The 17,793-nt window shown below is 42.6% G+C and overlaps 1 protein-coding gene and 1 long non-coding RNA gene across 2 annotated transcripts in view; one reads left to right on the top strand and one right to left on the bottom strand.

Moving 5' to 3' along the window:
• Positions 1-15,213, top strand: part of LOC309364415 (vomeronasal type-2 receptor 26-like) — a gene marked incomplete at its 5' end in the record, with an annotated part of 48,340 nt that extends 33,127 nt beyond the window's left edge. Inside the window, 3 exons of the mRNA XM_081901648.1 lie at positions 10,724-10,951; positions 13,525-13,651; positions 14,094-15,213. Coding sequence (XP_081757774.1) covers positions 10,724-10,951; positions 13,525-13,651; positions 14,094-15,007 — 1,269 coding nt within the window. The 3' untranslated portion in view covers positions 15,008-15,213. The remainder of the gene's footprint in view (positions 1-10,723; positions 10,952-13,524; positions 13,652-14,093) is intronic.
• Positions 5,726-17,137, bottom strand: LOC309365413. The gene is made up of 3 exons (XR_014166120.1): positions 16,420-17,137; positions 6,844-6,974; positions 5,726-5,899 (listed from the first exon to the last, which is right to left on the bottom strand). It is a non-coding gene; the product is annotated as an uncharacterized lncRNA (long non-coding RNA).
• Between the last annotated feature and the right edge of the window lie 656 nt (positions 17,138-17,793).

The raw sequence follows: 17,793 nt of genomic DNA, 5'->3' as shown, positions 1-17,793 counted from the left end.
CAGGGGGTTGTCTCATTAATACTTCATGGTCTAAATTTGCATGCAGATATGCAGCATCAACATCAAAATGGTGCACTGCTAGTTGTCTTGCAGCAGCAATGGAAAGCATTAAGCGAAAAGTTTCACTCTTTACAGTGGGAGAAAACACTTCATCATAACTCTCCCCTTTAATCTGAGTGAACCCTCTGGCTACTAATCTGGCTCGAAAACGTGGTTCCCCAGATGCAAGGGTTTTCCTTTTGTAAACCCACTTGCATGACACCACTCTGCCACCAGGTGGCGGCATTATGACCTCAAACACTTTGTTATGTTTAAAAGAGTCCATTTCTTCTTTCATAGCTTGTTCCCACAAAGCACGTTCCCCAGGGGGTAAGTCTAAGACTTCATTATAACTTTGTGGTTCCACACAACTCACATTGCATACTCTCACTCCTCCTAGGGTCAAACGCTGAGGAGGTACACCCTTGTTTGAATGCTGGGAGCGCCTAGGCACTATTACTTCTTCTTCCCCCCTTATCTCTGGCTCTTCTTCCTCTTCCTCTAGAGAAGTATTATCTTTTGCCACATCTTTTGGGGAAATCTGTGCCTCCTCCTCCTCCTGCTCCTGCGTTGCCAATGGCTGAGAAGAAGCCTCTTCTCTTACTTGCAGGGGCAGTAGGCAATCTGGGTTGGCATGGATCACAGTCCATCTGTCCTGGTCAGCGAAGTCTGCACTTCGTGACAGAACTACTCGTCCTGGGCGTAAATTGAAACGCCACCCTTTGCCATAGGACTGATATCCCACAAACCGCAGTCTCTGTGCTCTAGCACCCCCTTTCTGGCGCTGAGCTTTGGGGATGTTTACATGTGCCCAAGCACCCCAGTTATGGAGCATTGTCCACTCTGGTTCTTTCCCAAACAACACACGATAAGGAATATCTTTTATAGAGCTAGACCAGGTTCTATTAATCAAAAAGTTCGCTGTCAGAAAAGCTTCGCCCCACAGCCTATGGTTGTGACCCAATCCTGCATCCACTAGCAGGCAGTCCTTTACTGACTGTATTACAGCCCCACGCCTTTCACACAGACCATTTTCAGCAGGGCTATAAGGGTTAGTCAAACGATGAGTGATCCCCTTACGTCGCAACCATGTCCCAAATTGTTTGTTCAGAAATTCTCCACCCCTATCTGTTTGCAACTGCACAACAGGGCGAGCGAAGAGCTTTTCAGCTTGGGCAACCCATTCTCTGAATGTGGGGAAACACTCAGATTTCTGCTTTAACAAAAACAACCAACTAAAACGTGATTTATCATCAATTACCAGAAAAGCATATCTGGCGCCTCCTTCAGTCTTCTGTGGAAAAGGGCCTATCACGTCACAATGGACAAGTTCTAAAACCTCTTTAGATACTCTGTCACTTTTAGAAGCCACAGGCTTCCTCTTAGATTTGGCCATTTTACATACATTGCAATCTAGGAAACAGTTACAGCTGTTTACTTTTAGGTTCTTGCACACCTTTTGCATCTCTGAAAGCACACGGAAATTGCCGTGACCCAGTTTTCTGTGCAGTTCATGTACACATCCCTTATGAACTGGCAAATTATCCTGAACCACCTGGGCTGCTTTAACAGGCTTGTCCTGCATTACATATAACCCATTTTCCAACTTTGCATGGCCACATACCTGAGTTCCATTCTTTATCAGACAGCCATCCCGTGTGAAGTTAACACTATACCCTGCATTAATCAAACAGCTTACAGACAGCAAACAATAGTCCAAACTGCTGACAAACAGAGTCTCTGGTAGAGTAGTGTTCAAGCACTGCAGGAAACATGTTCCCTGGCCATCAATCTTGCTTCTACAACCATCAGCAAGATAAATTGAGTCTTTTCCATCAGCTGGCTTCCCCAGGGTCTTAAAGTCCTCCCGACTGTTGCAGATAATCCTGCTGCTCCCAGAGTCCAGCAACCATGTTCCTCGAGGTATCTTCCTCTCCTCTCGAGAAAATGCAGAAACAAACTGAGCAGAACGCGTGTTCTTCTTCTCTGAAGAGAACCCCTTCTGCTTACGTTTCTGCGTTGATTGCTGTCTCTGCTCCACGTCGTCTCCTGGAAGTCTTGCCCTGCATTGACGTTGGAGATGCCCGGGTTGGTTGCATCTATAGCATCTCCTCACTGCCATGGCCAAGTCCAAACCTTGGCGTTGCTCCATTGGCAGATTCTGCTGCTGGCCCCCTCGACTGTAACTCCTCCGCTCTTGGAGTTCAGCTTGTTTATCTGACCTTCTTTCTGCTTCTTCGGTCAATCTTCCAACCACATACTCAAGGGTCAGATCTCGGGGACGCATACTCTCCATGCTGTTAATCACGGGCAACCAGCTTTCAGGCAAACTTGAAAGAATAATGTAGGTTTGGTCAGTCTCATCATAACGCTTACCTCTCTGCTGTAGTTGGAGAAACAGAGATTTCAGCGTTTGAAGATGAGTTGCCAAACTCTCACCTTCTTTCATAACAGTCCTGAACAGCCTTCTAGTCAGAGAAATTATAGTTCCAGCAGTTTCTCTGACATGCATTGCCCTTAATAAATTCCAGCACTCAAACGCTGTGCTGGCATTTGCTACATGCAATAACTGAGAGTTGCTCAAACACAGCATAATTTGGGCACGAGCCCTTTCATCTAGCCGTTTTTTCTCAGCAGAGTCAGTCCTCAAAACCTCAGTTTCAACACAGTCCCATAGTCCATCTCTCCTTAACAACTGCTGCATTTTAATTGACCAACTCAGCCAGTTGCTTTCTGAGAGAAGTTCAAAAGGGATGCCTCCCCCAATATTTACAACTTGGGAAGACTGGAAATCTGCCATCTCTGCTGGTGCTTGCTGAGCCCCTTCTGTGGGGCCTCCAGCAAACTCTCCAGACTCTCTCTTTAGAGTCCCACTAGATGGTCCTGGCTGGCACTCACCGGCTTCTAGCTGCTGCCTCTGTTGACCCTCAGGTCCCGCCTGGCTCTGCAACTGGTGTAGCCGCTCTGTGAGTCACCTACTGTGGTCCTCTAGCAGTTCAAACTGTTCCAGTAGCCGACGCTAAGTGCTTTTCTGGTCCTCAGATCCTAGCTGCTTCAGCGTCGCTGCAGACAGTTACAGCTTGCCACCAACTGCTCCAACGCACAGTCACCGGCTCCATACACCACCAGGACTCACCAGCTCCCTGCTGAGATGCTGTCAGTCGTTTTGCACTCTGCACATGCTCAGAAACACTGGGCCCATAACCTGTCAGTGTTTGTAAAAAGCAAAAAAAAGGAGGAAAAGGTTCTGACCTCCCTTTGCCTCTTCAGCCTGGTCCTCGGACCCTTGTCGGCACAAAAAGAGTCCACGAGAATATCCTTGCAGAGTTTTATTCTTAAAAGTCTTTATGCAAAACACGACTGAATAACTCCACACACCAGCATCAACCAACCCAAACACCAGCCTCAGCAACAAACTAACATTTCTCACTTATATATACAACTTGGTGCAGACCGCTGAGTCATGCTGACCCAGCTTTATTCGCATTAAAGAAACAGCGGCCATTTTAGCCATGACATGTTCTTCTCGGTTATCAGTGTTGGCTGGCTGCCCTGTGGCTCCTGCTATGCCATCTGTCATGACTTATGACCTAACCACCAATTAAAGTTGACTCGGGACAATTTGTCAGGATGCCGTCAGCAGCTTCTGGCTGGTTGCCCAGGAAAACATAAAGAAAAGGAAAGGTTTCTTACCGTCCTTTTTTATTTCAATTTTTACAGAGAGAGGCTAAAGAACTCAGCCTCTTAGATAATGGCGCTGTCCCAAGTGACTTTCCACCCTCGTCTCTCCCACATCCTCATTCGTCACTTCTCCGGGTGTTGCTACATGCCCTCTGTCTTTGAGCTCTTTGCTCTCCTACTTTTAAGGCTTGCCAGGTTCTAGGAGATGGAGGGTCTTAGTTGCTTTCTAATGACATTGTATCAACCAGCTGCTGCTCCACTTCTGCCGCCTCCTCCTCCTCTCGCATTATTTCCCAACTTTTCCCCTCATTTGCCTCTGAGCTGTGACCCCCCACAAACCACTGTTATAAATCTATGCTGTTCCTCTTCTCTGGAAGAGTCAAGATGGGGAGGTGGTCTCCACCATTCCTCCTCTGCCCAGTCCCTGACACCTGGTTTATGGCAGGAAAATTGCAGAAGCTCTAAATTCATAAAATCATTGTTCACAGATGTCTTGCCAGAAACCTCTCTACCATCTACACTTCCAAAACAACCAGTATTAGCGACCTGTTAGCAGTAGTCGTCATAACCCAATAGGCTCATGTTGGAAACATTCAGGAGTGATCAAGCCACCACATATTTCAAGACAGCCAGGACTACCTTCTTCCATGAGGATGCATTGAAAACGTCAGAATCCACCCACTGATACCCTCTTGGCAAGCTTTAATAAATCAAGCAGGGGTTGGGAGATCACATGTATGGGACCACAATAAGATTGTGAAAGGAAGTAGTAATGAATGATGAAAGTGAATGTATAACAAGGATAGAGAGGCCCTACTGTCCTATCCATTTTATAATCTGATGGACTTGTTAATGAAGATGTCCATTTCACTGACTTGCACGGGTGTAAATCAATATTGCCTTTAAATGCTGACTGTGGTTCAAAGAGCAATAGAACCTCAACAACTGAAAACCTCATTTGCAAGCAAATTTACAAGTGAGAGTCACTTCAGAAGGTTCCGCATCTTCAAGAATTTGCCCCAAACCCCATTAACACCTGCAGTAAAACACACAGTTCTTGAATGTATAATGGATCTGGACCCCATAGATAACACTGATGTTAATAGCCTTCTTCAGCCCAACTATGTATGATTGAAATTCTTCCAGGGAAGGAGCAATCTTCAAAGTCTATAACAGATTTCTCTGTCCTGGCTCTTCCAACGTTCAGCTTCATTGGAAGCTGAATTGAATTGAATCTCTAGTTCGCTGCTAGTATATTACTAAGCTAAGGCCAGATATTATTGCTACTGTATAAATCCAATGGACCAGTCAGCTGATTGGGCTATCTCATGAACCCGAACTTCTATTAGCTCATGTGAGTATCTCATGGCTTATCTCGGTGTTAGAGACCTCCATTGGATGCCAATGAATCTATAGTTCTGAGGCAGTGTGGTGTAGTGATCAGGGAGTTGGACAAGGGCCTAGGACTCAAGGGTTTAAATTCACACTTAATGTCCAAACTTCTAGTACTATTACTGGGAAGGAGGAAAACTTTTCCTATCCATATTATCCACACCATGCAGGACTTTATTCACCTCTATCATGTCCTGCCTTGCTGGTCTTGGTCCATCATAGCTATTCTCTAGTTTCCTGGACTTGAGAGTCACATCATTGAGTTCTCACAAACACGTTTTGCTTTGGCTATTCTATGGTTTCTTTCTTTCTTTTAAATAATTTTTATTAGATTTTCCACTTAAATCATATTCACATTTTTTTACATACTTCTGTAACTTAATATATTACTCTGTAAGAGCATCAACATCCTTCCCTCCCTTTCTGACTTCCACATATCTTTCCATATTTTTCACATTTCTATAATCACTTATTTACCCTTTGTCAAATTATAATATTTCACCTTCTTCTCGGTAAACCTGTTCCTTATATTTACATTACAAAACATTTCAATTCAGGCCTACAAACGTTTTCAAAAGTTTACAATTTTCTTTCATATAAAAGAAAAGATTCCGGATCTTCCCCGTCAACTTGGCCATCTCTACATACTCCACCATCTTGACCTGCCAATCTTCCAGTGTTGGGAGTTCCTACTGCTTCCGTTTCTGAGCCAGAAGTGTTCTTGCAGTTGTTGTGGCATACATAAACATGTTTACCTCTCTTTTATGTATTTCTTCACCAATTAAACCTAATAAAAATGCCTCTGTTTTTTTATTGAACTTATATTTCAAAACCTTTTTTAACTCATTATATATTATATCCCAGAGGGCTTTCACTTTGGAGCAAGTCCACCGCATATGGAGGAAATTCTTCTCCTTACACTTCCAACAATTTTTGTCTTGATTAATATAGATTTTAGCAAGTTTGGCAGGTGTGATATACCATCGGTACATCATCTTAAATACATTTTCTTTGAGTGACACACATGCGGTAAATTTGATTTAGTCCACTGTTTTTCCCACTTTCAAAATCAATAGTGTGCCCCAGATCCTGGACCCAACTAATCATAACACTAGCTATTCATAGTTTCTTGGACTTTACTGAAGTTAATGTTTCCTCAAGTTGAGCAGGGCCCAGATTGAGAGTCCCATCTTTGCGTTCTCACAAACATGTTTTGCTCTGGCTCTGCAGCTGCCCATTGAGTCACACAGCGATTCCAGGGAGTTGTAGAGGAGGTAGACCTTCTTAACCCTATAATTATCAAAATCATGGTGATTTGTTTATCTAGTCCAGGGATTTCCCCAACGATGGCCTTGGAGTCCACAAATAACAAAACATCAGAATCACAGGCAGCATCAGATAACTGATTGTCACAAGCCTGAAAGAAGAACTGGGTCATAAATATCAGAAGCCTCTTGTTTCTATGGGAGGTTTCCTTTTTCTACCTTTGCTTCTGAAGCTACTCTAGGAGTTCAGCTGTCACATGAGTGTATGACTCTTGCAGGCATAGCCAGGATGATATTTCTGCTGCTGCTGCTGCTGTTTCTGCTGCTAATGCCCCATGGAGCCAGTAGGATGCTGAAAGCAAAATGCCCATTGAACCTAAATGAGGAAAGTGATCCGTTGAATTATTACAGGCCAGGAGACCACCTCATTAGTCAGGTCATATTTCCAAGAGCTTTTATAACTTACCCAATCAACTTTTCACGGCATCCCAAACACACTGTTATGACGTAAGTGACTTTATGTTACCCAGTCTGCATTCACATTTCTTGCTGTTTTCCAGAGACAGCATCTAGTTTCTGGCCATGCCCCTTGGTATCCTGCAAACAAAGAGGTTGTTTCTGAACCCTTTCCCTATTTTGGGCTTCAGTTTCATTAATGCAGCTAAAGCATAGTTGATCATCTCATGTCTCATGAGAAAGGGTGTTTCTTTCTAGTCAAGTGTTAACAGCTTTGACAGCTTCCCTTATTCCTTTATTCCCAACTGTCTAAATTAAATGTCCCTGGTGGTGTTGGGGGTATTTGGATTACAACATATCTTAAATAAGTTCTAAATCGACTCTGCAATCTTGCATTTGCGGATCAAAGAATGTGTAAAAATTGGAATATAAGGATACCACCACCTTCCCTTCAAACTCACTGGAATGTTCGAATCAGTATAGGAACCTTACTAGGTAATTCCACCACCCTAAGAAGTTAAGGTGAGTAACCCAAGATAGGGCATTTCTCTCGTTCATATCTTCACATCTTGTAAACAGTTCTTGCCAACTTAAGGAAATCTAAATGAGCATTTCAATCTAATTCATCCCAGCTCAAGCTCTCCTAAATGCTACTCCTTTCTTTGTTGGTGGATCTGGGCAAGATTCTACTCCTTCCTAGCTGCAGAGATTCCCGTTAGATATAACTTGTATAGAGCCAGGAGTTGTTTTCATTTAATGGAGAATGGAAGCTAAAACCATTTTTCGTGTATTCATTTATTTGCAGTTTTTCAGCAAAGGACACCTCAGCAGTCCTGTCCATCTTGTTTGCAACCCAGGAGATCACCCGGCATCTTAAGCATTTAGCCAATGTCACCCTGGGCTATAGCATCTATGAGGCCGCTTTTGATGTCAGGACAACTGCTGATGCCATGCTAGACAGTATTCCAAACTACAGCTGCGGAAGAAAGAATAATGTGTTGGCTGTTTTTGAAGCAACTTCTTCTGAAATCCCCCACCAAATTTCAAGCATGTTGGGCATCTACAAAATGCCCCAGGTAGGAATTGGAAGGGAAGAGATCAATTGTGTTTAATTCCTCTCTGCTGTCTCTCCAGCAGTGTTGAGGAAACCCTTCATGCCCCCAGAAGTTTCTAAACTGCAAAGCCAACCATCTGGCCATTAGTTTCCAGGGAACACAAAAGAGTAGCACCCAAAAAGGGAGACTAAAGGGGGAAAATCACATTGCAAGAAAGTGGAAAGCGAATTAGAAAACCCTCAGCCTCTTCCTAACTCCCTCCCCAGACTGTCAATAGGAAGATGTAGTTGAAAGTACTCCTGGCTCCTAATGAGTTTCTTGTTTCTCAGATGTCTGACAGCTAACTGAACACAGAAGTTTAAGTACTTGCACTCCTCCAGACTGTGCAGCTGCTTAGCTTCTGCCTCTCATTTTGTGTAGTGCCCCATTGTGACTCTAGGAAGAGGTTGGGGTGCCATGACCCCTGATGACCCCAAATGCCCTGCTCTGCCCCAGTGTCCATTGGAGCCACTTCCTTCTCTGTAAGCTCCAGGTCCTCTTCTGAACATGATTCCTCCATCAAAGGCATGGCATACATCCAGAAGCATTTGGTTAGCTACTGTGAGTAGATGGCCCTTTGGCCTGATCATGCAATGAGGCCTTTCTTGTGTATTCCTGAAACCCTGACACCAATCCTTTTCTAACTAGATCAGTTTTGGCTCTACTGCTCATGATCTGAATGACAAAGCCCAGTTCCCTTTTATCTACCGGATGGTCCCCAAAGAAGAAACCCAGCACATGGGGATTGTCAAGTTGTTGCTGCATTTCGGGTGGACGTGGATCGGTCTCTTTGTTCCAGACAATGACAATGGAGAAAGGTTCCTGAGTGTCTTCACCCTTCTGCTGATCCGCAGTGGGATTTGTGTTGCTTTCTTGGAAAAAATTCATATTTCGACCCTGGGACAAATGTCATCCTTACATTGTAAACCATCTGATTTGAGACAAGTCAAAGTGTTTGTTTATTATGGGGACTCTGAGCACAGAATTTATCCAATCGTGATGTTACAAAGAATTCAGGAAGTGAGGGAATCTCAGGGGATAGTCTGGATCACAACAGATCTTCTGGACATTGATGAGATGTTGTTTGGTGGCACAGATTACTTCGAGCCTGCCCAAGGTTCTTTGTCCTTTGTAATGAATACCAAAAAGAGGACAGAACATGGCTACTATGCTCGACTTTCATTTGAAGCTACAGCTGCAGCTGCAGAGTTTTGGTCAAGAGCATTCAGTTGTACATGTTCAAACCATGTGCTTTCCGTGGAGGGTTGGACAAGATGCACAGAAAAGGAACCACTGGAAACTTTGTCCCAGAAGGAGATGGGGGCAATCTGGTCTCAAGACCGCTACAGCACTTACTACGGCGTCCAATTTGTGGCCCAAGCCTTAAATGTCGCATATTCATCCAGATTCAAATGGATGTTAATGGCGAGTGGAGGAAACAGATTGGAACTTCAAAGGTTGCAGCCATGGCAGGTCGGTCTGTCCTTTCCCCTGTTTTGTAAATACTCTACGGAATCCGTTTCAGATAGTATATTCTTTGTAGTTTATGTCATTGTTATTGTTAAATATGTTTAGGTCTCCTATGCACTGTCTTTAGTAGGATATGTTAATATATATTTTTTAATTGTTCATCTATTTTTGTGGTTCTAAGATACTTTGAAAATTGATTAAAATCTGTTTAAAAAAATAATTTGGGAAAGTTAGGGGGGATATTTCAAAGCACAAAATAAGCTATGAAAAATTGTTGAGGAGCATTCTCTTACATAAAGATTAATTAATTAATTACTATATTTGGTTCGTAATATTTATATATTGCTTGACTCAGAAAACAGGAACCCAATACTCTAGAGCATATATTCTTTTCCTGTGATTTTGGCTGTTATGCAAGAAGACAATTATTTGAGGCCCTAAAATCTAATAGACAGATTTTTACACAACCAACTGTTCAGGACCTGCTAGCGGACAGCGATGATCAAATTACGCTAATAGTAGCTGAATTTTTAAGGGCTGTCCATGAAGAAAGAATGGGCCGTGATAAAGAGACTTAGTGGTTCTTAATGGCAGGTGATGTTGCTGTGTTGTATTATATTATCTATGTACATCGATTTATTCCTTGGAGTTAAGAATAGGACTGGGATAAATTGTGTTCGCTGAGACTGTATCTTATACAGTCTGTATATGATGTTTGTTTGATAATGTGTGGTGTGCTATGCCTAATAAAGGATTTTGAATTGAAAATATTGCTTGACTCCTGAAGAAACCCTCAAAGCACTTTGCAAAAATGTTAAAATAAAAAAATCACTAAAGAAAACCCTTATTTAAAACATAGAAAGTTGAAATCACAATAGGATAGATTAAAGCCAATTAAAAGGCATGCTAGCTTTCTAAAGTTGCCAAGTGCTTGCCTGTATGTGTCCTCTATTTGTGTTTATTTGAGTCATATGTCCTGTGAATTTATAACCTGATAAAGGACCAGTCGTAATGATCAAAAGGTTGTTATCTTTAGCTGACACGAGGCCTCAATGTCCTTGATTTAGGACCATTCTCTCAAAACTGGAAAGATGTCTGGAACCTTACTCAATTATCCAAGAAAAACAAGACTATGCTCCACAAAATATCCAACGTCATTGGATATAAGCTTTGCTCAATCATATACACAGAAATATCCTGCAGTTATTTTGTTTAAACATAATTTACTCCATAATCTCTTATGGAGTTTGCACACAATCCTGCTGTTTTCTCACACAATCCAGATATCATGTTTTCTAAATGCTGGTGTTTTCTCTGCCAATCTAGCTTCATACTTTCTTGAAAGAAATTTGGATTTCCAATTCATCCATAGGAGGGATGTATTCTGATCAGAGTGGGGAGCTGACTGCCAAATTTGATATCGTGAACTGGGTCGTATTTCCCAATAGATCTCAGAGCAGAAAGAAAGTTGGGAGCATCGAGGGACAGGCATCCTCCGGCATAAAATTCTCCATTGCACCGGAAGGCATTGTGTGGCCTGGGAACTTCAGCAAGGTCATTGCATTCATTCATTTATCTGTTTATTTGTTGCACTTATATCCCACCTTTTCTGTATGGAGCTTCATGGCTCCCTGGGAATTTGAACCGTAGTCTCCTGGGTTCTCTCCCAACTCTCTGACCACTATGGCACAACTGGCTCTGGTTCCCTTGCTGTGACATCTGTAAAGTTCTGATAATATGCTGATAGGGGCCATTTTCAGTTTAACCCTAAGTGGGCCCTGTGCAGAATGAGACCCAATCCTGGTTGTGTACACAGCTGCTGTTTTCCCTCTCTGTTTTTTCCCTTTCTGTTTTGCATAGCAAATCAGATGGAGAAGGGCAAAGAGTGGAGAGGCTGCTCTTACACTTGCATTTTCATCTATCCCTCTGAGTGGATGAACAAGGACATCAATGGACCAAAATTGGCAGTGTGGCCCTAGCTGCCATGTGGGCTTTATCAGCTGCCCAATAATGCCAGCTGCTTATAAAAGCACAACAATACGCACCATAGTGTATGGCTGCCATTCCTCCGGGATGTCTTGGACACATCTAGGAATGGGCTGCAGAAATGGCACCCAGACACAGCTTTTTGCTGAAACAGCAAAATGCCCTGGAAAACCCAAACGTATGACAAGAAATGGTGCCCAAACATATTTTGGCTGAAAAACCTGCACATATGGCAAGCAGAGTGATTATATATATATATATATATATATATATATATATATATATATATATATATATATGCTTTCGTAGATTTTCACGGGTACAGGAATGCAGGTTTTGGTGTCCTCGGGTGTCTTCCCGTGTAAAAGTTGGGGTGTCTAGGCGACGTTTCGACGAGGTCTCACTCGTCATCTTCAGGCTGGTGCTTTCGGCTCTGTTCCAGTAACAAGAAGCCGAAAGCACCAGCCTGAAGATGACGAGTGAGACCCCGTCGAAACGTCGCCTAGACACCCCAACTTTTACACGGGAAGACACCCGAGGACACCAAAACCTGCATATATATATATATATATATATGAGTAAATATTCTAAGAAAAGCCCAAAAACATTTAGAAATGGAAAAAATAAAGCTCAACAACTTTGTCCGAAATATGGCAACCTTTTCACAGTGACAAAAAAGAACAATAAATCTCAAATGCCATAGTTTGTTGTTGTTGTTTCAATAATAATTTTTATTAAGTTTTCCATTTTAACAATCAAATCACATTAAATATTCCAAATTATACAAATACATATCATAAAGTCCAAATATTTTGCCAAATTATAAATTTTTGTTGGGGCTTCCCATGCTTCAAGTTCAGTGGGGTCCAATCCTCTTATGTTTCTACTGCCTTGAGTTTCCAATACTTCCTTCTTTAAATCTTCCTGTTGTTATCCTTCTTTCTTTCATAGCTTATGAGTTGTTTCCACAGGCGAGCTGAAGTGAGCAATAATATGCTTCTGTGTGAACTTTGTATGACTCTCCCTCTCACGCTGGTGTTTATGCCAAATCCATCCAAAGGCCTTCTCTGGTGGCAGACGCCATTTTCTCTCAGTTCCGATGAAATAAAATCTAGGTGTTTGCTCATTAATTTTCCAGACAGGTTGCACCAAACATTAGTCTTTCCAGAGGAGGTTTGCCAAATCGGACTTGAAGTACAGATATAATAACAAAGTAAGAGCTCACCTCCCCCTATGACTATTAATCTCTGCAACTCAGTCTGTCTCATAATGACGGATCCCGATTAAATAGTACGTCACAGGAGAGTCTTTTATCTTCTTCCAAGTATTTCAAAGAACAAAGGCTTTAGTTAATATTATTTCCACACAGTTTAAATTTTCCAATCTCACTTGCTCTAAGTAATGTAGACATTTCTTCGGGTGCGGGGGTTGTTAGGTATTATCGTAGTAGAAAAAGTTTTATTCCTCCCTCCTTTCCGTTCCAACATACCAGATTAGATGTTATTCTTTGATGTTATCTTTCTTTATCTCTGTCACTCTTGGCACCTCAGTGGCTGCAGTTGGCAGATTGATTACCCTTTCTTCGCTTGAAGCATGTCCATAATTCTTAAATCCAATTTTTTATCTTAAGAAATGGAACTTGGAGCGCTCACAGAGACAGCGTCCAGGAGATCCAAGCTCCCTCGAGGGCTTTCCATCCAGTTCCCCCACCCCCTCCTTCTTTACGAACTCAGGGGTAGTTTGTGGGCAGCCATGGATGATACTGCATCTTCCCTTTCACCAGGAAGAATTTGGGAGGCTGATTACTCCCATCTCAGCCTCTAAATTACCTGGTGTGAGCTGGAGAGATGGTATTGCCGGCCATCTTCCGTGGCGCCCCTAGCGGAGCCATAGTTTGTTTAATCCTTTGTGTTCAACAATATTTGTGTTCAACAGTTAAAAATGAATCTTTATGTCAGAAAGAAAATGAGTTCTCCACAGTTCTACCAAATTTGAAAGGGTCTCACTCCCATTTTAAAGCTTTCTAACCTGGTCTCAGTATTCTAAAAATGATTTTATTTGAGCATATTTTTAGCCAGGGCCTTCAGATGATGTCTAATTTATGCTGGTCTCCTTTTGGTGCTCTTTTTCCATGTTTTTAGGTTGTGCCTCGATCAAGATGCACTGAAATCTGTCGCCCTGGATACGCCAGAGTAGCTAAAGAAGGGGAGGCCGTTTGCTGCTATGATTGTGCTCCTTGTGCGGAAGGGACCATCTCCATTCTGGAAGGTGGGTGACTCCAGGGGAAAAGGAGAGGCAAGATTTCAGGGGGTTCCAGGGATCACCCAGGGTTCGTGCTCTTTTGGAAAATTGAAGACTCAGGGGAGACTGCTGTAGCTTTAAGAAATATGATTTATTTGCATATTTACACCTTCAGTCTGCATGGAGGAAGTCCAGATCTTAGCACATGATCAAAGGGGACTTGTTTACCATAGCAGTACAGTTTACTTGAGTCGAAGAAATCTCTCCCAACCAATCTTCAGCTAGCCTAGCCAAAATGGGCATCTCCTTGTTCTCTACCTTTTTCTTCCCAGCACACCTTGCTAAAGACTGTATTTTCCTGACACCTCAAGCGCACACTCCATCACCATGGCAACCTCTGTCAGAAAACAGACAGGTATGGGTGTAAGAATTTCGTTAGTAATTCTGAAGTCATTCTTCTTCTCTTCAGATGCAAAGGATTGCACCAGATGCCCAGAAGATCAGCATGCAAATCAAGCGCGAGACAAATGTGTCCCCAAGACTATAACATTTCTCACTTGTGAAGAACCCTTGGGGATTGTGCTGGTTTCCTTTGCTCTCTTCTTGTCCTTGACCACTGGCATTGTGAAAGGAATCTTCATTAAATACAAGGAAACTCCCATAGTCAAAGCTAACAATCGGGACTTATCCTATATCCTCCTCAGCTCCCTCCTGCTTTCCTTTTTGTCCTCCTTCCTGTTCATCGGCCGGCCAAGGAAAGTCACCTGCCTTCTCCGACAAACAGCCTTCAGCATCATCTTCTCGGTTGCTGTCTCTTCTGTTTTGGCAAAAACCATCACTGTGGTGCTGGCCTTCCTGGCCACAAAGCCAGGGAACAAGGTGAGGAGATGGCTGGGGAAGAGTCTGGCCAACTCCATTGTCCTTTCCTGTTCCAGTATACAGGTTGTCATCTGCAGCTTCTGGCTGGGAATCTCCCCACCCTTCCCAGACTCCGACATGCACTCCCAAACTAGGGAGATCATCCTTCTATGCAATGAGGGATCTGTTGCCATGTTCTACACTGTCCTTGGCTACATGGGCTTCCTGGGTGCCATCTGCTTCACGGTGGCTTTTCTAGCCAGAAAGCTTCCTGGGTCCTTCAATGAAGCCAAGCTGATCACCTTCAGCATGCTGGTCTTCTGCAGTGTTTGGGTGTCCTTTGTGCCCACCTACCTGAGCACAAAAGGGAAGTTCATGGTAGCTGTGCAGGTCTTCACTATCTTGGCCTCCAGTGCTGGACTTCTGGGCTGCATCTTCCTACCGAAGTGCTACATTATCATCCTCAGGCCAGATCTGAACACAAAGGCACATCTAACTACAAAAAGTGCAGATGGTAGTGTCTGATTCTTAGCTTCTTTGAAGATTCTTGGCTTCACATAGAATATGATGTCGTAAAGATGGACTCCACCCTGGTTGGTGACATGAGAATTGCAAATGCTCCTAGGTCATAGTATCTATGCTCGCAAATTTTCTGCCATAATCATCTCCTTCATTTACACTTCAAAAAAAAAAAACAGTACTAGCTATCACTTAGTAGTAGTAATCATAAACCAGTATTAGTGACCTGTTAGCAGTAGTCGTCATAAGTCAATAGGCTCATGTTGGAAAATTTCAGGAGTGATAAAGCCACCACATATTTCAAGACAGCCAGGACTACCCTCTTCCATGAGGATGCATTGAAAACTCCTGAATCCACCCACTGATACCCTCTTGGCAAGCTTTAATAAGTCAAGCAGGGCAACGGTTGGGAGATCACATGGATGGGACCACCTGAGGTCAAACTATTACCTTGACCCATTTGAGTCTTGGTTCAGACCTTGTTATGCATGGAATCAAAGAAGCATAGATAAAAAATAAAATTGTGAAAGGAAGTAGTAATGAATGATGAAAGTGAAGTGGAGAGGCACTGCGGTCATGTTTCTCTCTGATAGACCTCTTACTCAATATGTCCATTTCACTGACCTGCAGTGGGTAAGCATATGGTATTTAATTTGTCCTTAATCTTCTAACATTCAGCAGCACTGGATGATCCAAACTTTAAGTATTATTCAGCAAGAGGAAGGGGAAAAATTGCCTATTTCCTCCACACCATGACATGTCTCATCTTATTTGCCTTCATCCCTCACGACTTCTCTGCTGTTCCTTGAAGTTTTCTGAAATTGTTTCTTCCTCAGGCCTAGCAAGTCACAGACTGACAAGCCTATCAGCGAGTTCTTACAAACATGTTTTTCCCCAGTCCTGTCTCTGCCGCAAAGGCTTCAGGATGATTTGCAGATGTCACAAATTGAAGCCAAGACCTTCAGCGGGTATATAGTTCATATTCTGCTGTGCCCCTATATTATTGTTTCATCCATCTAATGCATTTTCGATCTCTAGACCAGTGTTTTTCAACCACTGTTCCGTGGCACACTAGTGTGCCGCGAGATGTTGCCTGGTGTGCCGTGGGAAAAATTGAAAAATTTGAAAGATTTAAAAATAAAGTATTTTATAATTTTTCATATTTCTGTTTACTTACTATTTCATAATAAAGTAATTATAAAATACTTTCTTTGTGTTTATTTGATTCCTATTCAAGAGAATTACTTTATATATAGTCAATATAGGAACAGAGTTAAATTTTTTAACATTTTCTAATGGTGGTGTGCCTCGTGATTTTTTTCATGAAACAAGTGTGCCTTTGCCCAAAAAAGGTTGAAAAACACTGCTCTAGACAACTGTAACCTTTGGTAAAAGATACCACAGCCCCCATGTTTTACCTTTTCATCATCTGCCACGAATAACCAAAGCATTAAGCCTGGGTCTGACTGTTAACTGTCTCCCACTTTGGTGGGGTTTGAAGCTCATTCTGTCTGTGACATCATACACTGATGTCACAATGATACATCTGCATTCATCCATGGTAACGTCACTGGCCAATAAACTCCTGCAACATCTGATGGACTTGTTACTGAAAATGTCCATTTCACTGACCAGAACTGGTGTAAATATATATTATCTTAAAATGCTGACTGTGGTTCAAAGAGCAATAGAACCTCAACAGCTGAAAACTTCATTTGCAAGCAGTGAATCACTTCAGAAGGTTCCACATCTTCAAGAATCTAACCCTAACTCCACTAACACCTGCAGGGGAGAAAAACTTTTTCCTATCCATATTATCTACACCGTACAGGGGTTTATCAACCTCTATCATGTCCTGCCTTGTTCGCCTTGATCCATCATAGCTATTTTATAATTTCCTGGACTTTACTGAAGTTAATGTTTCCTCAAGTTTAGCAGATTGACAGCACCATCTTTTGAATTATCACAAACACGCTTTATTCTGGCTCTGCAGCTGCCAATTGAGTCACACACCGATTCCAGGGAGTTGCAGAGGAGGTGGACCTTCTTAACCCTATAATTATCAAAATCATAATTTTGATAATTTATGTAGTCCAAGGATTTCCTCAACGGTGGCCTTTGAGTTCACAAATAACATAAACATTAGAATCACAGGCAGAATGAGGTAACTTCTTGTCACAAGCCTGCGAGAACTGGGTCATAAATATTGGAAGCCTAAGGTTACAGACTCTGCTAACCCAGAAATAGTGCTTCAGGTTAAGTACTTTGCTTCAGGATGAGAACAGAAATCGTGCTCCAGCGGCGCGGCAGCAGCAGGAGGCCCCATTAGCTAAAGTGGTGCTTCAGGTTAAGAACAGTTTCAGGTTAAGTATGGACCTCTGGAACGAATTAAGTATGTAACCAGAGGTACCACTGTACTGCAAAGGTCCAGCTGTGCTTCTAATGTTACTGTTGTCACAAGAGTGTATCACTCTTGCAGGCATAGCCAGAATATTTCTGCTGCTGCTATTTGTGCTTCTAATGCCCCGTGGAGCTAGTAGGATGCTGAATGCTAAATGCCCATTGAACCTAAATATGGAATCTGAACTGTTGGATTATTATAGGCTAGGAGACCACCTCATGAGTGGTGCCCCCCACCCCTAGTTCAGAAAGTCACTCCAGAAGGATACCATGGTTGATGGTATCAAAAGCCGCTGAGACGTCAAGAAGAATCAACAGGGACATAATTCCCTTGTCTTTCCCTTGACAGAGGCCATCATACAGGGCGACCAAAACAGTTTCTGTGTCAAAAC

The sequence above is a fragment of the Podarcis melisellensis genome, assembly GCF_964234715.1.
Source record: "Podarcis melisellensis genome assembly, chromosome: 2".
Classification (NCBI taxonomy): domain Eukaryota; kingdom Metazoa; phylum Chordata; class Lepidosauria; order Squamata; family Lacertidae; genus Podarcis; species Podarcis melisellensis.
The sequence above is the reverse complement of the archived record's forward strand: the minus strand, read 5'-3'. Positions and strand labels throughout refer to the sequence as shown.